At 35.7% G+C, this 21,626-nt stretch overlaps 1 protein-coding gene across 14 annotated transcripts in view; it reads left to right on the plus strand.

Moving 5' to 3' along the window:
- FOXJ3 (forkhead box J3) overlaps positions 1–21,626 on the plus strand; it is a 133,627-nt gene that overhangs the window by 61,853 nt on the left and 50,148 nt on the right. For all 14 annotated transcript variants that reach the window (XM_059046216.2, XM_059046191.2, XM_067010024.1 and 11 more), the window contains one exon: positions 15,979–16,062. In XM_059046216.2, the coding sequence (XP_058902199.1) occupies positions 15,979–16,062 (84 nt within the window). The remainder of the gene's footprint in view (positions 1–15,978; positions 16,063–21,626) is intronic.

A 21,626-nucleotide genomic window follows, 5' to 3' on the forward strand; every position in this document is an offset into this window, starting at 1 on the left:
TTTATCTACCCATCCCTTTCTTTGTGCTGTTGTTGTATCTTGTACTTCTCCTTGCATCATAAATCCCATCTTAGGTTTTGTTTTATTTGCTTTAAAATGTTAGTTGTGTTTTTTTGTTTGTTTGTTTTGTTTTGCGTTACGCAGGCCTCTCACTGTTGTGGCCTCTCCTGTTGCGGAGCCAGGCTCCGGATGCGCAGGCTCAGCGGCCATGGCTCATGGGCCTAGCCGCTCCGTGGCATGTGGGATCTTCCCGGACCGGGGCACAAACCCATATCTCCTGCATCAGCAGGCGGACTCTCAACCACTGCGCCACCAGGGAAGCCCTAGTTGTGTTTTAAGGAAGTTATTTTGACTAAAATATTTTCCTAATTTTTTATCTTTTCTGATGTTCTTTTCTATAAATCCAAATTTCAATCTGATATCTTTCCTCTTTAGCCTAATAACATCCTTTGGCATTTCTTGTAGTGCAGGACTGTAGGCAACACTTTTTGTAGGCTTTTGTTTACTTGCAAAGGTCTTTATTTCATCCTCATATTTTTTGAGGATGTGGAATATTGAGTTTTTTGTGGTTTTCCCCATCTTTCAGACTTTGAAGATGTTCCATCATCCTTGGTCTCCATTATTTCTGGAGAAAAGTCAACTGTCATTTATAATATACTTTTCTTTTCTTGTATGTAATATGCCCTTCCCCAACCCTACCTCCTCTGTGGTAGCTTTCAAGATTTTTTTCTTTATCTTTAGATTTAAGCAGTCTATGATGTGCCTCAGTGTGGTTTTCTTTATTCTGCTTGGAATTTGCTGATCTAGGATCAATAAGAAGGGGTTTTCATCCAAATTTGAGATATTTTTGGTCATTATTTCTTCTAAAAAAATATGACCCCATTTTCTCTGCTTTGCTTTTAGTGTCCAATTGAAATATGATAGACTATTTGACATTGTTTCATAGGTCATTCTGGCTTTCTTTAATAATTTTCCTTTGTTCTTTTCCTTTATGTTCCTTATATTGGGTTATTTTTACTGATCTGTCTTCAAGATCTCTTGCTCTCTGACTCTGTTCTTTCACATCTGGTGAATTATTGGACTTTTTGTTTCTAGAATTTCCATTTGATCCTTTTTTGTGTATGTTAAGAGAAAATTGGTGAAATGAGTTTAACCATTTGCTTTGATGCTGGAACATTAGGGCTTCTGTGTTGTCTCCAGCCAGTTTGTGGACATGAGACATGCCTAGGAGCTTCTGCTTCACTGTGGATTTTTATAATAAGAAGGTATGTAGTACTGTCATGATCTATATAGGGTTTAGAACCTAATCCATTCTTTCGTCTGATTGCTTACATCATCACTGATGTTTTGAGATTCTGGGTTTTTATATGAAAACAAAGTAATTAGAAGAAATGAGATTAAAAAATAATTATTTTAATAATAAATAACATGGATTATTGTGTCACCTCCAATTGTCTCCTTCCTCTAATCTCTGCTTACCTTTGCTCCATCTATTACATTGCTGCCTTAAGCTATGGTACACTAATAAACACACAGACCTACCTCTAATGCCACATTTTCAACCCTAGCCCTCAGCTTCATTTCCCTGAACTTTATATTGATGCTATACTGCACCATTGTTTTTGGGTTTATGATGCAGTTAAATATCTTCATGTTGTTGCCCATACTCTTCATTGTATCTAGGTAGTCTTTCTATTTTATTCATTGTTTAATGCCCAGCTCAGGTGTCAGCATTACTCTGAAAGGAGGGTAACCTTCCTTTTTCTCTTTGTTTCACCTTTTTCCTTCCTCCTTCCCTTCCTCCATTTCTGCTTTCTTTCCTCCCTCCCTCCCTATTTTCACCTCTTTCTTCTTTTTATTACCATAGTTCTTTGAATATACCACTGTTATAGCTCCTAAATGGTGTAGCTGTCTGCATTTTGATCTTTTCCACTCAGTTGTGAGTTTTTCGTTGACAAGGATTGGATCTTTTTCATTTTCACAGGCCCATAGCACCTAGCATAATATTTGATACATAGCAGATGTTTAATACATGTTTATCACAAGAATAAACACGTCTTTTCCTAGTTAACTAAGAAGTAGCTGTTGTGTTCTTAAGGAAACTTTTCTAATTGTATATTAATTCTCTTGCTGTTTTAAAGGCTGGTCATTAGATGTTCTAGAAATTGTCACTTTGCTTCTTTTCACTCAGACCTTTTCTTTTGATCAGCAAGCCAGGGGTCAAGATAATTTATTTCACTTCTTAGTATTAACTCACATATACTTTGAATTTGAGAGACTTTGGAGTTCCTGTTCTTTGGTAGGTGAACTGCTTGACTTACTCTGACATTAATGACTATTTAGAACTTTTATCAAGACTAACGTGGTCCAAAGGAAAGCCAGGAAACAGCTTGAAATCAAGAAACTTGAATTCTTTATGGACATTACCACCTACTTTGCTTTGTGACAAGTGACTTTTGACTCTGTTGGGTATACTACTATATTAGATTAGAGTTCCTTGATTCCAGTTTTTTTCTTAATTAAGAAATATTTTTATTGAGATGTAATTCACATACCATAAAATTTACCCTTTAAAAATGTGTGATTCAGTGGTTTTCAGTATATTTGCAAAGTTGTGCAACCACCACTACTATCTACTTCCAGGACATTTTCATTTTTAATTAATTAATTAGTTAATTTCTTTATTGGCTGTGTTGGGTCTTTGTTGCTGTGCATGGGCTTTCCCTAGTTGAGGTGAGGGGGGGCTGCTCTTCATTGTGTTGCGTGGGCTTCTCATTGCGGTGGCTTCTCTTGCTGTGGAGCACGGGCTCTAGGTGTGCGGGCTTCAGTAGTTGCAGCACACGGGCTCAGAAGTTGTGGCACGTGGGCTCGGTAGTTGTGGCTCGTGTGCTCTAGAGTGAATGCTCAATAGTTGTGGCGCATGGGCTTAGTTGCTCTGCGGCATGTGGACTCTTCCCAGACCAGGGCTTGAATCAGTGTCCCCTGCATTGGCAGGTGGATTCTTAACCACTGCACCACCAGGGAAGTCTGACATTTTCATTTTATCAGTCCCAAAAGAAACCCACTTCTCATTAACAGGTATCCTCCCTCATCCTCCAAACTTCTGGCAACCAGTAATTTACTTTCCATTTCTATGGATTTGCTTATTTTGGACATTTTATGTAAATGGAATCATACAATATGTGACCTGTTGTGTCTGGCTTCTTTCATTTAGTGTAAGGCTTTCAGGGTCATCTATGTTGTAGCATATAGCAGCATTTTATTCCTTTTTTATGACTGAATGATATTTCATTGTGTGGGTATATCACAGTTGTTTATCTGTTCATTAGCTGATGGACATTTGGGTTGTTTTCACTTTTGGCTGTTATGAAAAATGCTATGATCATTTGTGTATAAGGTTTTGTAGGGGCATAATGTTTTCATTTCTCTTGGACATGTTTTCATTTCTCTAGGAGTGGAAATTGTTGGGTCGTATGTTTAATCTTTTGTACTGCCCTAACTGTTTTCTAAAGAGGCTGTACCAGTTTACTCTAACAATTACGAGGCTTCCAGTTTTTTCATATCCTTGCCAGCACCTTTTATTGTGTGCCTTTTCTATTATAGCCATCCTAGGATGTGAAGTGATATCTCATTGTATAATGGGCTTGATTTGCATTACCCTGATGGCAGATGATGATCATCATCTTTTTATGTGCATATTAGCATGCTCTTTGATAGAAATTGTAGGAGATGAGAAAGAATACTAGAAGATTAATACAAAATAATATGTGATCAAATAATGGAGGAGGGAATATTTCATATATATTTTATTTAACCCTTAGTAAGTATATCATCAGGGTCTGTTGGACCCAATTTCGTTTTTGAGTATGTATTTTGAGTGGTTCTAATTTGTTAAGATTTTTACTTTATGACTTTTATTCTTTAAAAGAAGTCTTCCAAAGCACAATTAGAAAATTTATCATCTTAAGAATTATTTCATCATTACCCATCAGTTTTTCTCCATCATGCCCAACCACTAAAATAACAAGAATATAGCAGAATGATTGAATGACCTAGAAGGACAATGAAGTAAGGAAATTATCACTATTATCCTTCAGTTTTCTTATTGTGTTGCCCAAAGTATAGCATCCTTCAAGAAGGTATAATAAAAGTCTGTAGATGCCATTTAAGTCTAGTCTTTTTTTGTTTTTTTCCCTTTCAGTTTTCACTGAACATAGTTGAGAGTTCAGGTATTTTTTTTCTGCTCATAATGACAGATGAAAATTGACAGAGGAAAATTGTTTACTGTTATCGGTAGAATCAGAAGATAAATACAGACAGCAACACTCTAATTATGATGGTGAAATTGAGTGGATGATATTATAGATTAGTTTTCCCAAACCCAAGAAATACTGAGTTAGTGATATATTTCTAAGGACAAAAAGATACATGCTATTCTCATCCATTTAATCATTCAAGAAGGTCTTCATCATGCAGTACTTTGTGACTAGAATCTGAATCATCCCATTTTTTCCTAGGAAGTCATGTTACAGTATTTTTCATTGTTTATGATGTTTGTGCACCAAAATTCACTTGATATGGTTCATAAGTGGACAGATCCTGAAGTCTGATGTGTAAACAAAAGTGCTTACAAGGAAATAAATGATATAGAAATGAAAAAATTAATTGGATTCATCATTCTATTGGGGATTTATAAACCAAATATGAAAATGGTTTTTGCAGTTATGGAGCAGAGATGGCCGTCCTTCAACAAAATTCTGAGCCATCAAAAATTACAAATGTATTGCATTTTGAAAAGTAGAACAAGAAGTAATAATATGCTAGAATCTATTAAATATATATTTATAATCTGGAATCAGCATTGCCTTTTGATAGCAAAATATAAGAAAAAAAAACCCACAAGTAATAAAGTAGAACATTTTAGAGATTGGAAATCTGGAGTCAGTATTTACGAGATAGATGTTTTAGTTTCATGCACAACAGTTTAAGCACTTACATTCAAAAGATACTTACCATTTGATATACATACCTTCAAAACCAGAAAAAATGACTATTTTAAATATGTATTATATATATAAAATATAGAAAATTTGGGTTTGCTATGTTTAAATTCCTACTAAAATATCTCATACAAGGTTTCTTCCCACAATCCTTTTATTATTTATTCTGTAAATTATTTGCAAAATGACAACTATAAAGGAGGAGTGTCTATTGGACACAGGTGGTAGATAAATACTGATGACTTGTTTTCCTGGTGTACACTTAGGGCTGATTGTCATGATAACTCTATGAAAGAGATATGAGAAAAGTGGATCAAAGGTTTTGTAACTTGTCCGAGGTTATAGAACCAGATCTGGGATTTGAATCCAGGTCTATGGGTTAATAGATGTTCTCTTCAGGATATCACATGACCTTTTAAATATTGTATAGGCATACATCATTTTATTGTGCTTTGCAGATATTGCATTTTTAATAAATTGAAGGTTTGTGGCAACCCTGTGTTAAGCAAGTCTGTTGGGCACCATTTTTCCAACAGCATTTGCTCACTTCACTTTTCTGTGTCACGTTTCGATAATTCTTGCAATATTTCAAGCTTTTTCATTATTGTTATAATTGTGATGGTGATTTGTGATCAGCGATCTTTGATGTTACTCTTGTTTTGGGGTACCATAAACCATGCCCACATAAGACTGCAAATTTAATTGATAAATGTTGTTTGTATTCTGACTTTTACACTTACTGGACTTTCCTGCATTTCTCTCTCCCTCTCCTTGGGCCTCCCTATTCCCTGAGACACACCAATATTGAAATTAGGCCAGCTGATAACCCTACAGTGGCCCCCAAGTATTCAAGTAAAAGGAAAAGTTGCACATCTCTCACTTTACATCAAAAGCTAAAAATGATTAAGCTTAGTGAAGAAGGCATGTTGAAACTGAGATAGACCAAAAGCTAGGCCTCTTGTGCTGAGCACTTAGCCAAGTTGTGAATGCAAAGGAAAAGTTCTTGAAGGAAGTTAAAAGTCCTGCTCCACTGAACATACAAATGATAAGAAAGCAAAATTACTGATATGGAGAAAGTTTTAGTGGTATGGGTAGAAGATCAAACCAGATACAACATTCCCCTAAGCCAAAGTGTAATCCAGAGCAAGGCCCTAACTCTCTGCAGTTATATGAAGGCTGAATGTGGTGAGGAAGCTGCAGAAGAAAAGTTTGAAGCTGGCAGAGATTGCTTCGTGAGGTTTAAGGAACAAAGCTGTCTCTGTAACATAAAACTGCAAGGTGAAGCAGCAAGTGCTGATACAGAAGCTGCAGCAAGTTATCTAGAAGTTCTGGCTAAGATAATTCATTATGATGGTGACACTAAACAATAGATTTTCAGTGTAGACAAAACAGCCTTCTCTATTGGAAGAAGATGCCATCTAGAACTTCCATAGCTAAAGAGGAGAAGTCACTGCCTGGCTGCAAAACTTCAAAGGACAGGCTGACTCTCTTTTTAGGAGCTAATGTAACTGGTGGGTTTAAGTTGAAGCCAGTTTACCATTCTGACCACCAAGGTGCATCTGCTAACAACATGGTTTACTGAATACGTTAAGCCCACTGTTGAGAGTTACTGCTCAGAAAAAAAGATTTCTTTCAAACTGTTACTGCTCATTGAAATTGTACCTGGTCACCCAAGAGCTCTGGTGGAGATGTACAATGATATTAATGTTGTTTTCATGCCTGCTAATAACACAACATCCACTGTGCAGCCTATGGATCAACAAACAATTTTGACTTTTAAACCTTACTATTTAAGAAATATATTTCATAAAGATATAGATGCCATAGTGATTCCGTTGATGGATCTGGGCAAAGGAAATTGAAAGTGTTCTGGAAAGGATTCAGCATTCCATATGTTTTTAGGAACACTCATGGATTCACTGGAAGAGGTCAAACATCAACATTAACAGGAGTTTGGAAGAAGTTGATTCCAACGGATGGCTTTGAGGGGTTCTAGACTTCAGTGGAGGAGGTAACTGCAGATGTGGAGTGGGAACAGCAAGAGAACTAGAATTAAAAGTGGAGCCTGAAGATGGGACTGAACTGCTGCAAACTCTTGACAAAACTTAAATGGTTGAGGAGTAGCTTCTTAGGGATGAGCAAAGAAGATGGTTTTTTGAGATGGAATCTACTCCTGGTGAAGGTGAAGATTGTTGAAACAACAGCAAAGGATTTAGAATATTACATAAACTTAGTTGAGAAAACAGCAACAGGGTTTGAGAGGATTGATTCCACTATTGAAAGAAATTATGTGGGTAAAATCCTATCAAACAGCATTGCATGCTACAGAGAAATTGTTCATGAAAGGAAGAATCAATTGATATGGCAAACTTCATTATTGTCTTATATTATTAAATTGCCACAACTACCAGCAACTACTACCCTGATTAGTCAGCGGCCATCAACATTGGGGCAAGACCCTCCACCAGCAAAAAGATTATGACTAGTTGATGGCTCAGATGATGGTTAGTATTTTTTAGCAATGAAGTATTTTTAAATTAAGGTACATTGGTTTTTTAGACATAATGATATTGCACACTTAATAGACTACAGTATAGTGTAAACATAACTTTTATATGAACTGGGAAACTAAAAAATTCATGACTTGCTTTATTGCGATATTCATTTTATTGCAGTGGTCTGCAACCCAACCTGCGGTATCTCTGAGGTATGCCTGTAGTACTTTTGTTGGAATTCAGCATTGTATATTACTTAGAGAAACCTTTATGGGGAGCTTGCCTTGAAGTGAAGGAAGTGAAAGAGATTGATGTCAGTATGGCTTAGATGATAAGAGTTGGAGTTAGCTCCTGAATCAGGTGGAACAGGTGGCCCAGATAGTGGATTTAGCAGACACAAATTTCAAAACAGCCATTATAAATATGTTGAAAGAATTAAAACATATTCTAATAATGAATGAATGAAGAGATAGGGAATTTGAATACAGAGATGGAAACTATAAAAAGAACCAAATGAAAATTGTAGAGCTTAAAAATGCAATAACTAAATGAATAGTTCACTGAATGGCCTTAACAGAATATTGCATATAGCAGAAGAAAAGATCAATTGATCAGAAACATCTAAGAATTATAAATGTATGTGCCCAAAAGTAGAGCTTCAAAAAAACCAAACAAAAACTACCAGAATTAAAAAGAGAAATCAACAAATCCACAGTCTTTTAATTGTGTAGTTGATGTGGTATATTATATAAGTTTCAGGTGTATAACACAGTGATTCACAATTTTTAAAGGTAATACTCCATTTATAGTTATTATAAAATATTGGCTATGTTCCCTGTGCTGTCTAATATATCCTTGTAGCTTATTTATTTTATACATAGTAGTTCCAGCCTCTTAAACCCCTACCCTTGTCTTGCTTGTCCCCACTTCCCTCTCCCCACTGGTAACCATTAGTTTGTTTTCTATATCTCTGAGTTTGTTTCTTTTTTAAATATTTACTAGTTTGTTTTATTTTTTGATTCCACATATAAGTGATAAAATACAGTATATGTCTTTCTCTGTTTTATTTCACTAAGCATAATAACCCTCCAAGTCTATCCATGTTGTTGCAAATGGCAAACTTTCATCCTTTTTTATGGCAGAGTAGTATTCCATTGTGTATGTATGCCACCTCTTCTTTATCCATTTCTATGTTGATGGGCACTTAGGTTGCTTCCATATCTTGGCCATTGTAAATAATGCTGCTATGAACATTGGGGTGCATGTATCTTTTGAATTAATGTTTTCATTTTTTTAATAGATATATACCCAGGAGTGGAATTGCTGGACCACATGGTAGTTCTATTTTTAGCTTTTTTGGGAAACCTTCATACTGTTTTCCACAGTGGCTGCACCAATTTACAATCCCACCAACAGTGTACAGGAGTTTCCTTTTTTCCACATTCTCTCCAGCATTTGTTATTTGTGGTATTTCTGATGATAGCCGTTCTGACAGGTGTGCAGTGATATCTCATTGTGGTTTTGATTTGCATTTCCCTGATGATTAGTGAAGTTGAGCATCTTTTCATGTTCCTGTTGGCCATCTGTATGTCTTTGGAAAAATATTCAGGTCTTCGACCATTTTTTAATCGGGTTTTTTTTTTTATGTTGAGTTGTATGAGCTGTTAAGTTGATATTAATCCCTTCTAAATGATGCAATTTTACAGACGCATGTTTTCTGACTAACAGAATTAAATTAGGAATAAAAAACAAAAAGATGCTTAGAAGATCCCCAAAGTTTAGAAATTAATATAGTTTTAAAGTACCTCTGGGTCAAAGAAGAAATCATAAGGGATATTAGAAAGTATTTTGATCTGAGTGATGAGAGAAAATATCAAAATTTAAATGCTTTTATTTGAAAAATAAGGGTCCAAAATCAGTTACTTGAGCATGTATCTTAAGAAGTTAGAAAAATAAGAGCAAGGTGAGTCCAAAGTAAGTAGAAAAAAGGAAATAATAAAGGGAAATCAGTAAAACAGAAAATGAACAAACAAAAAGCAATGAAACAAGAAAAAAGCAATTCCACATATATATGGACTCTAAGGGAAAAAATGTCATGAAGAGACTAGGAGTAGGATCGGAATAAAACACAGTCCTACTAGAGCATGGACTTGAGGGTATGGGGAGGGGGAAAGGTAAGCTCTGACGAAGTGAGAGAGTGGCATGGACATATATGCACTACCAAACGTAGGGTGGATAGCTAGTGGGAAGCAGCCGCATGGCACAGGGAGATCAGCTAGATGGTTTGTGACCACCTAGAGGGGTGGGATAGGGAGGGAGACGCGAGAGGGAAGAGATATGGGAACATATGTATATGTATAACTGATTCACTTTGTTGTAAAGCAGAAACTAACACACCATTGTAAAGCAATTATACTCTAATAAAGATGTTAAGAAAAAAGAAGCTAAAATATTTAAGGAAAAAGCAATGCCAGTCTTACAGAAACTCTTACCACCCCCCTTTCCCCCCAAAAAAAGTGGATGAAGGAACAGTTTTCAATTCATTTCATGAGGTCACTGTCACTATGATGGCAAAAAAATAATAAGAAAAGTACAGAACAATATCTTTGTGAACATAGACCCAATAATCTTTAACACAATATTAGCAAATTAAATTTATTGATATATGAAAAGGAGAATACATCATGACCAGGAGGGATTTGTCCCAGCAGTGCAATTAAGGTTATAATTTAAAAACCTATTGATTTAACTCACCATGTGAGTAGAAGAAAACTGAAAAATCATGTTATCTCAAGTGTAGAAACATTTGACAAAATTTGACACTCATTCAGCACTCTAGGAATAAAAAGGAATTTCCTTTATTTGATTAAAGGCATCTATAAAAAACCAACAGTTTATATCATATTTAGTGGTGAGACACTGAATACTTTTCCTCTGAGACTGAGAACAAACAAGAATGCTTGCATTCACTGTTATTCAACGTTCTGTTAGAGGTCCAAGCCAATGGAATAAGGCAAGAAAAAAATAGAAGACATCCAGGTTGAAAAAGAATAAGTAAAATTTGTTTGCAAACAACTTTATTGCACATGTAGAAAATCCTAAGGAGTCTATGGAATAGCCACTAGAACTAATAAGTGAGTTTAGCAAAGTCACAAGATACAAGGTCAGTATAATTTTTTTATGCTACCAATTAATGGTTGGAAAATAAAGCAATTTCATTTACAATAGCATCCAAAATAATGCAATACTTTAGGGATATGTTTTAACAAAATATATGCAGACATGTTTACTGAAAACTGTAAAACATTACCAAGAGAAATAAAACAAGACCTAAGTAAATGGAGAGATATAGCATGTTTGTGGAAAAGAAGACATATATTGTTAGATATCAGTCTTCCCCAAATTGATTTATAGAGTTAATGAAATCCCAATAAAAGTCCTAGCAGACTTCTTTTTCTCATAGTCATGTGGAAATGCGAAGGACCCAGACCAGGCAAAACAATTTTGAAAATAACCAAGGTCGTAGGACTTACAGTGCTTGATTTCAAGACTTTCTATATAGCTACAATAATCAAGACAAAATGGTATTAGCACAAGGGTAGACATGTAGATCAGTGGAACAGACTAGAGTTCAGAAGTAGACTCACATATATATTCAGCTGATTTTTATTATTTTTAGTTTTGGCTGTGTTGGATCTTTGATTCTGTGCATGGGCTTTCTCCAGTTGCGGAGAGCAGGGGGCCACTCTTCATCGCGGTGCACAGGCGTCTCCCTGTCGCGGCCTCTCCCGTTGCAGAGCACAGGCTCCAGACGCGCAGGCTCAATAGTTGTGACACACGGGCCTAGCTGCTCCGCGGCATGTGGGATCTTTCCAGACCAGGACTCAAACCCATGTCCCCTGCATTGGCAGGCAGATTCTTAACCACTGTGCCACCAGGGAAGCCCTAGCTGATTTTTGATAGAGATGCCAGTGTAATTCAATGGGGAAAGGACATAGTCTTTTCAAGAAATAGTGTATACCTTGGTGGAAGAAAAATTTATATTGATCCTTACCTCACACTTACACAGAAACTTAACTATGTATCTATCTGTGACAAAGGAGTTGCTATTTAAAAAGTATAAAAAAATCCTTGTAACACAAAAAACAAAAAATCTTATAACCCAAATAAAACATGCAGCAAAATTTATGAATAACTGCTTCACAAAGGAGGACACATGGATGCCAATAAGCACTTGCAAAGATGCCTATCAACATTATTACAGAAATGCACACAAAAATCACTGAGGTACAGCTATATATCCACTAGGATGGTTGTAATTGAAAAGAATTAAAATACCAAGTATTGGCAAAGACATGGAGCAGCTCGATTCATACATTGCTAATAGTAGTAGAAAATAGTGTGACGGTTTGAGTTTATTTATATGAAATTTTATAAAATGCAAAACTATAATAGGAAGCAGATGAGTAGTTGTATGGGATGGACATGTGGGGGCAAAGGAAGAGGGGTTGCTTTTTGAATCACACAGGAGCTTTTTAGGATGATGGAAATGTTCTTTATCTTGATTTTGGTGTTAGTTGTGTGCATGTATACATTTGTCAAAACGCCTTTAACTGTATGCTTAAAATGGGTGCACTTTATTTTTTAAAAAATATACTCAGTAAAGTTGACTTGAAAAAAATAAAACCAGAAAACCCTTGTTTCTTACTTACTCCACGTAAACATAGAGGAGTAGGCCCTACTCTGGGAAGGAATGTGTGTTTGTTGATTGACTGTATTTAAGCAGTTCAGTTTCTGCGAGAAATATTGTTTAATACGGAAGAGAAAAGGTAGCTGCTTTTTAGAGGTAGCTGAAAGGGATTTTTGTGTGTGTGTGGTAAAATATATATAACATAAAATTTACCATTGTAATCATTTTTTTTCTGATTAACTTTTTTTCCACATCTTTATTGGAGTATAATTGCTTTATTTACAATGTTGTGTTAGTTTCTGCTGTACAACAAAGTGAATCAGCTGTATGTATACATATATCCCCATATCCCCTGCCTCTTGAGCCTCCCTTCCACCCTCCCTATCCCATCCTCTGGGTCATCACAAAGCATTGAGTTGATCTCCCTGTTGTAGTCATTGTTGTTAAGTGTGTAGTTCAGTGGCATTAAGTCCATTTAATACTGTTGTGCAACCATCACCACCATCCATCTCCAGAAGTTGTTCGTCTTCCCAAAGTGAAACTCTGTACCCATTAAACAATAGTTCCCCATCCTCCCTCCCCCCAGCTCCTGGCAACCACCATTCTACTTTCTGTCTTTATAATTTTGACTGTCTAAGGAACCTCATGTAAGTAGAATTACAAAGTAGTTTCCTTTTTGTGACTAAATTGTTTAACTCAGCATGTCTTCAGGGTTTACTCATGTTATAGCATACATGTGTCAGAATTTCCTTCCTTTTAAAGAGTGAATAATATTCCATTGTGTGTGTGTACCATATTTTATTTATGTGTTCATCCATCGATTGACACTTGGGTTGCTTTCACGTTTCAGCTATTGTGAATAACTTTCTATGAACATGAGGGTACGAATATCTATTCAAGTCCCTGCTGTTGATTCTTGGGTATATACCTTGAAGTGAAATTGATAGATCATAAGGTAATTTTATGTTTAATTTTTTGAGCAACTGCCATACCATTTTCCACAGTAGCTGTACCACTTTATATTCCCACTAGCTATGCACAGAGGTTCCAGTTTCTCCACATCCCTGCCAGCACTTGTTATTTTCTGGGGTTTTTTGATGATAGATATCCTAATGGGTATCAAATGTTATTTTGCAGTTTTGATTTGTGAAGGGAAGTTTTAAGTCATTTAATCCAAACTGGTAAGTTCACAGGTGAAACTCAGATAATAGGTTAGCAAGAGCCACTAGGTGGAAGATTTTACAACTTCTTTTGTGAATCATTTCAATTGTTTTTGCATTTGAGCATTCAGGGTTTTTTTTGTTTTTTGTTTTTTTTTAAGTATAGTTGATTTACAATGTTGTGTTAGTTTCTGGTGTACAGCAAAGTGATTCAGTTATACATATATGTTCTTTTCCATTATGGTTTATTACAGGTTATTGAATATAGTTCCCTAGTGTTATATGATAGGACATTGTTGTTTATCTATTTTATATATAATAGTTTGCATCTGTTAATCCCAAACTCCCAGTCCAATCCTCCCTGCCCCACTTCCCCCTTGGCAAACACAAATCTGTTCTCTATATGAGTCTGTTTCTGTTTTGTAGTTAAGTTCATTTGTGTCATATTTTAGATTCCACGTAACAGTGATATCATGTGGTATTTGTCTTTCTCTTTCTGACTTCACTTAGTATGATAATCTCTAGGTCTGTCCATGTAGCTGCAAATGGCATTATTTCATTCTTTTTTATGGCTGAGTAATATTCCATTGTATATATATATAACACATCTTTATCCATTCATCTGTCAGTGGACATTTAGGTTGTTTCCCTGTCTTGGCTATTGTGAATAGTGCTGCTGTTAACACAGGGGTGCATGTATCTTTTTGAAATACAGTTTTGTTCGGATATATGGGCATTCAGGGTTTTGTAAGTACATAATGGATGGGTTAGGCTTATGAACGATTTTTTTCTCTTGTTGATCTATTTGTGATAAGCTACAGCCAATTATATTTTGTGTGGAAGGACAGATACATATTTGGTTTTGTAGTTTTATTAAAATGTTTAATAACAAATCAATGTAATGTTTGGACAGTGAGTGGTTTCCCAGATTAATACAAATATACACAACCATGCAAAACGAACTAAACACTGAAATTTATCATTTCCATAAACAGTGGTTTTTAAACTGTTGTCCAGTGAGTTTGGGTATTTTTCTTCCTGCTTCAGTTTCAACTTTAGCAACAACTGAGTGTAGCACATTTTCCTGCTTTGTTTATTTTGCAACTTGCTAGCCTGAACCATACTCATAATTGTTGTTTTAATTTTTAGTGCTTAACATTTTACATGGTTCTTGGCAAGTTTACATCAGGTCCGGTAGGCTCATTAGCTGAAATGCAGAAAAGATAACATGGAAGAATGCCCCAGTATGGCTGTGTGTGAAGTGAGTGCTGAGTTCATATACTACCTAGATTAGGACCTGGGGAGGCCTGGCATTATACCTTGTACTCTGACATTCTTGGCACAATTTGTCCAACATCTCCCCCCCAACCCCCACCCCCGCCATTTTAACACATGTTTATTGAGTACTTGCTCTGTGTCTGATATTCTGCCGTGCACTGTGGATCTAGGAATGAGTTTCTACACTTAAGGGACTTGTAGCCTAGAAGGGATACAGACCTGTAAATAAAATTGTAATGTTAAGTGCAGATAATCATCTAAATGTATAAATAGTATAGAAATCTTACAGAGGGAGAGAGAGATTAATTTTTGAGTATTGTAGGAGGATCAGAGAAGGATTCCTTTAGATAACATCTGAGCTAAGTTTTGGAGGTAGAATATGAGTTTGTCAGTGGTAAGGTAGATATAGGCAAGGAGATAAGTATGTAGGACAGGCACAGATGCATGAAAGAACATGGTATGTTTAAGGAGATATAAGGAGATAATTCATGTTGGGCACAAAGTGTGAAAATTGGTAGATGAAAGCTGTATTTCCCCTTGTTGTCAAACATTGCCTGAAAAAGCAGCCTAGGAAGATTAATGAAGAGGCAGAGAACTTGATTCTGGTCCTGACTCTCAAATCCTTGGTTGAACAGACCACTTTTATTTTTCTGAGCTTTGGTCACATTTGTATATGTGCAAACTATATGATCTATGCTCTTCAAGTTATTTTTCAAGGGAGTCACAATTTCTGAGTGCCTGGAACACAGTAGGTCCTCAGTATGTATTTTTGAAAGAGTGGTCTGAGAACTTGTATCAAAATGTAAGAGAGGATAAATAGTTAAAATTAACTGTGATAGAATAAGCAATAAAAGATTTATGTACAGACCATTGCACTTATTGTATAAAACGTGGTCAAGAAAGTTGTTTTTATAAATTGTTTCACTTACCTGTTTAGTTTTGTGAGGTCCCAGGGTGCAGAAACTACATATAAAATAAAATTCTGTTAGACTTGAATGTCATATGCTGTTGTAATTATCATATATGTTCAATTAAGAATTAGTATATATATATATGTTTTAAATGTGTTCGGTTGATCATTTCCCTTTTTAATTTGGCTGTGGCAGATTTCTGGGACTTGGCTTCTTCAGATTGTGATTTTTTTCTCTCTTTAATAACATAGTTATAAATGGTGACTTTTTTTCCTTGTATAAACTTTACTTTTCTCCATTCAAAACTAGTATTTCTTCTCATGCTACTTTTCCATTGTTGTAAGTGCAGAATGTTTGCTTTTGAAGCAGAGGATTGTGAAAGTCCATTTTAATGTTAGAGTTCCTGTAAAATACTGTTAATATAATTTATTTCTTTACCTTTAGGGGTCCTATTGGGCAATAGACACCAATCCGAAGGAAGATGCGCTGCCTACTCGGCCAAAGAAGAGAGCACGATCTGTAGAACGGGTAAAAGCTCTTTATCACAAATTTAGTGTGATGGGGTTATTATGTCAGAAATATAGATCTTAAAAGTTCATTTCCAGTAATACAGTAAGTATAACCATAATGAAGGTAATATTTTATTTGGATAGCATTTTCTATTTTTTCAAAGCACTTTCAGACTTATTATTTGATCTCAACAACTCTTGAGTGAGGTAGGCAGTTTAGGAATTAAGTAAAAGGGGTTTTGTTTGTTTTGTAATTAGGGCACAGCTGTTGTCTAACTGAGGGAGAATCCAGGTCTCTTGAGTTTTAATTTGGTACCCTTTACTCTGTGTCTACACCACTGATGACTGGTTTTATATAACAAAACCGTTCCCTTTCACTGAAGATAATCGTTCTTATATTGAATTTTCCTGATTATCCTCAAAGTGTTTTTTCCTGCTTCCAACCATGTAATAATTATTTTGTACACAGAGTCTCTAAGGACCTCAAGCTGAGTTTAAGTTGGGATTGGGTGAGCCATGAGATACAGCAGCAACGGGATTTCATCAGGCAGATTTATGGTGCCAGCAGAGGGAATTCAGTACTCCAGTTACTGAGCTCTGCAGAATTAGAAGTGAACTCTTAGGTCAGAACACTTTCTGGTTTTATACAAACCAAAATTTAAAAAGATAAAGTTTAGTATTGGTGGCATAGTCTTCTGGTAATAGAGTTTTAAGGCTGAGATATGTATGTAAAAATTTGAGAGGGAATGAACCTCACTTATTGCTCTCCATCTTTTGCTTTTTAAAACATATTGAGCACATGGACTTTAATTGTGTGAAAAAGTGGAGTATAAAATGTTTAGCATCTATTGCCAGATTTTGAAGGAAGAGGAGAAAAATCCACATTGTTTAACCCAGATCATTAGCAAGGATGTATATCTTGAAGGGCTGAGGAATTGTGGTCTTCTCTACCATTTGCTCTCTTCTTCTGAAGTTCCTGGAACTTGAATTATTTTTGGAAATTTGAATTCTTAGTTGGGTTGACAACTGGGTATTCCTTTTGGATATTAAGCCTGATTTTTATTCTGTTGCTTTGTTTCATGGTTCTTAGAGCAATACTTTTTTATTTCTGAGAGCCCCCTTTTTTTCCTGAAGACCATATTGTTAGTTTTATAATGAAGTCTATATAGAAATATAGAATTCTGATTACAGAATTATGTTTCATGTATGTTCTTGAGTGTGCATTTTGGACATATATTTTCTGTATTTCCTGCTGTTTATCTTTTTATCTTTTAAGTTTACAGCATGTAAAAGCTTCAACAATTTGCCTTTGTAGTATAGTTCCATAAAATATCCAGTACCAGAGCCTTTCAGTTAGTATATTGATATTTATTTTGGCCTGAGCTATGTTGGTTGCTACTGTAGGAGAGAAACCTATAGAAAGAGAACAACTGTAATCAGAGTATGTCTAAACAGGGAGACGGATATTGTTTAACAAACACACTCTGAAAGATACTGTTCTTAAAAAACATAAGTTTGTGTCCTGATAAACTGATATGTCTGTATTTTTTTTAGAGGCTTTTGGGGGGGTAGTATTTTTATTAGGACAGAGTTTGTATTTAAGTAACCATTGGGTTATCTAAGGAAATGCCTAAGATGGTCAAATAGTGAGTACAATTTTTAAACATTTAAAGTTTTGTCAAAAATGAACATGACCCGTAAGTTGAACCTTCAAAGGATTTTAAAATGCAGATGGTAAATATGTTGACGTCCCTAAAATTTCCTTATTAAATTTTTGAAATGTTACTTCTTTGTCCCTGTGTAAACATCATTTATACCTGAAACATCAAAGTATTTCACACATTTTTGAAGACAGAAGAGCTTTTAATGTAAAGAGAAGCAATTTTTAAAAATGCAAGTAAAAGTATCTTTATGTCTTAAATAAAAATTAAAGCCTGATTGTTATCACCTGTCTAGTATTCTTAATGCAGTTGTCTGGACTGCCTTCCTGTTCCCTCCATTTGTTCTCTCTTGGCCGTTGTGGTATTCCTTTCTTTTCTTAATCCTTGAATATGTAAATGCCTTTCATTTTCCTTTTTCTGATTTCTTTCATTTTGTTACCATGTTTTCTGTATTTATCATAAAGTAGACCTGAAGACCTAAAAAGAATTATTGATAAAGTTTAGCATTGTGAAGATGAGTGGGCTCCTTGACTAGGAGTCCTGTGTTTTTCTTCTGGCTTTACAATTTACTTCTCTGTGACATCTGGCAAGTTGTTAGATTTTTTGAGCTTCAGTATTCTCAGCTATTTGAAAGGAAAAGATAGAAGTCTTAACAGCTGCTGTGGAATGAATGTTTGTGATCCCCCCAAATTCTTATGTTGAAACCCTCATCCCAGTGTGATGGTATTTGGAGGTGAGGCTTTTGGTAGGTAATTGGATCAGGAATGTGAAGCTCTCATAAATGGGATCAGTGCCCTTATAAGAATAGCCAGAGAGCTGGCTAGCTGTTTTCTACCATGTGAGAATAGCAATGAAGATACCTGCAAGAAGGCTCTTACCAGAACCTGACCATGCTGGCACCATGATCTTGGACTTCCAGCCTCCAGAACTGTGAAAAACAAATGTCTGTTGTTGATAAGCCACCCAATTTATGGTATTGTGTTACAGCAACATGAGCTAAGATAACAGAGTAATAATAATAATGATAAATGAGTTTATGTGCTAGATTTTTTCTTAAAGAATTTTATATATATTAACTCATGTAATTTTTATAGTAACTCCAAATGATGAAACCGATAGGCACGGATGTTGTTATCCAAGGGTACAAAGGACAATAGTACCAAGGCCAGGATTATGAACTCAGGTAGTCTGCCTTCAGAGTCTATGCTGTTTACAACTGCGTTATACTGCCACTAGTATTTGCTGTGCTGAAGATCACAAGACTGAATCAGATTTCTTTTTATATATGCATATCTTATTGTGAGATAATGGGCCTTTATTTATTTTTGGATTTGAATACTAATTTTTTTCTTCAGTGTTATTTAAAATTTTTTTAAATTGAAGTATAGTTGATATGCACTATTATATTAGTTTCAAGTGTATAACATAATGATTTAGTATTTTCATAGATTATACTCCATTTAAAGTTATTACAAAGTAATGGCTATATTCCCCTGTGCTGTACAATATATCCTCATTGCTTATTTATTTTATACATAGTAGTTTCTGTCTCTTAATCCCATACCCCTATCTTGCCCCTCCCCACTTCCCTCCCCTCACTGGTAACCACTAGCTTTTTCTCTGTATCTGTGAGTCTATTTGTTTTGTTGTATACATTCGTTTTATTCTTTAGATTCAACATGTAAGTGATGACATAGAATATTTGACCTTTTTCACTAAGCATAATACCCTCTGGGCTCATTCACATTGTTGCAAATGGCAAAATTTCATCATTATTATTATTTTTTTATAAATTTATTTATTTTTAAAATTTATTTATCTTGGCTGCATTGGGTCTTTGTTGCTGCGCACAGGCTTTGTCTAGTTGCAGCGAGTGGGGGCTATTCTTAGTTGTGGTGCGCGGGCTTCTCATTGCAGTGGCTTCTCTTTGTTGCGGAGCACTGGCTCTAGGCATGCAGGCTCAGTAGTTTGGCATGCGGGCTCAGTAGTTGTGGCTTGCAGGCTCTAGAGCACAGGCTCAGTAGTTGTGGCACATGGGCTTAGTTGCTCCGCGGCATGTGCGATCTTCCCTGACCAGGGCTCGAACCCATGTCCCCTGCATTGGCAGGCGGATTCTTAACCACTGCACCACCAGGGAAGTCCCTCATTCTTTTTTATGGCTGAGTAATATTCCATTACACATAATATATGTATGTATATATGTATAATGGAGTATTTTACATATATATATCTCCCACTTCTTTATCCATTCATCTGTTGAGGGACACTTAGTTTGCTTCCATATCTTGACTATTGTAAATAATGCTGCTATGAACATTGGGGTGCGTATATCTTTTCAAATTAGTGTTTTTGTTTTCTTCATATATATACCCAGGAGTGGAATTGCTGGATCATATGGTAGTTCTCTATTTTAGTGTTTTGAGGAACTCTGTACTGTTTTCTATAGTGACTGCACCAATTTACAATCTCACCAGCAGCATACTAGGGTTCCTTTTTTTCCCACATCCTTGCCAACATTTATTTGTAGACTTTTTGATGATAGTTATTTTGACAGGTGTGCAGTGATATCTCATTGTGGTTTTGATTTGTATTTCTCTGATAAGTGATGTTTAGCATTTTTTCATGTGCCTGTTGGCCATCTGTATATCTTTGGAAAGTGTCTATTCAGGTCTTCTGCCCATTTTTTAATTGGGTTGTTTGTTTTTTTGATGTTGAGTTGTATGAGCTTGTTTATATATTTTGGGTATTAACCCCTTAGTGGTCATATCATTTACAACTTTTTTCTCCCATATAGTAGGCGGTCTTTTCGTTTTGTTGATGGATCCTGTTTATTTTTTAAATTTTTGGCCTTAGGAGACAGATTATTGCTATGATTTATGTAAAAGAATGTTTTGCCTATGGTCTTTTCTAGGAGTTTTGTGGTTTTTGGTTTTACATTTAGGTCTTTAATCCATTTTGACTTTATTTTTGTATATGATGTGAGGAAATGTTCTAATTTCATACTTTTCACATGTAGCTGTCCATTTTCCCAGCATCATTTCTTTTTTTTTTTTTTTTTTTGTGGTACGCGGGCCTCTCACCGTTGTGGCCTCTCCCATTGCGGAGCGCAGGCTCCGGACGCACAGGCTCAGCGGCCATGGCTCACGGGCCCAGCCGCTCTGCGGCATGTGGGATCTTCCCGGACCAGGGCACGAACCTGTGTCCCCTGCATTGGCAGACGGACCCCCAACCACTGCGCCACCAGGGAAGCCCCCCAGCATCATTTCTTGAAGAGACTCTTTTCTCTATTGTATATTCTTGTTTCCTTTGTTATAGATTAATTGACCATAAGTGTATGGATTTATTTCTGGGATCTCTGTTCTGCTCCATTGATCTATGTGTCTGTTTTTGTCTCAGTACCATGCTGTTCTGATTACTGTAGCTTTGTAGTATAGTTTGAAGCCAGAGTGTGATTCTCGAGCTTTGTTCTTTTTTCTCAAGATTGCTTTGGCAATTCAAGATCTTTTGTGGTTCCATATAAATTTTAGGATTAGTTGTTCTACTTCTATGAAAAATGTCATGGGTATTTGATAAGAATTGCATTAAATCTGTAGATTGCTTTATAGTATGACCATTTTACCAATATTAGTTCTTCCAATCCAGGAACACAGGATATCTTTCCATTTCTTTGTATCATCTTCAAACCTTCATCAACGTATTACAGTTTTCAGAGTATAGATATTTCACTTCCTTAGTTAAGTGTATTCCTAGGTGTTTTATTCTTTTTGATGCAATTTTAAATGGGGTTGTCTTGCTTTCTCTTTCTGAGAGTTCATTATTAGTGTATAGAAAATCAATAGATTTCTGTATATTAATCTTGTATCTTACAACTGAATTCATTTATTAGTTCTAATAGTTTTCTTGCTGGAGACTTTAGGATTTT

Source organism: Kogia breviceps, chromosome 1, assembly GCF_026419965.1.
Source record: "Kogia breviceps isolate mKogBre1 chromosome 1, mKogBre1 haplotype 1, whole genome shotgun sequence".
NCBI classification, from domain to species: domain Eukaryota; kingdom Metazoa; phylum Chordata; class Mammalia; order Artiodactyla; family Physeteridae; genus Kogia; species Kogia breviceps.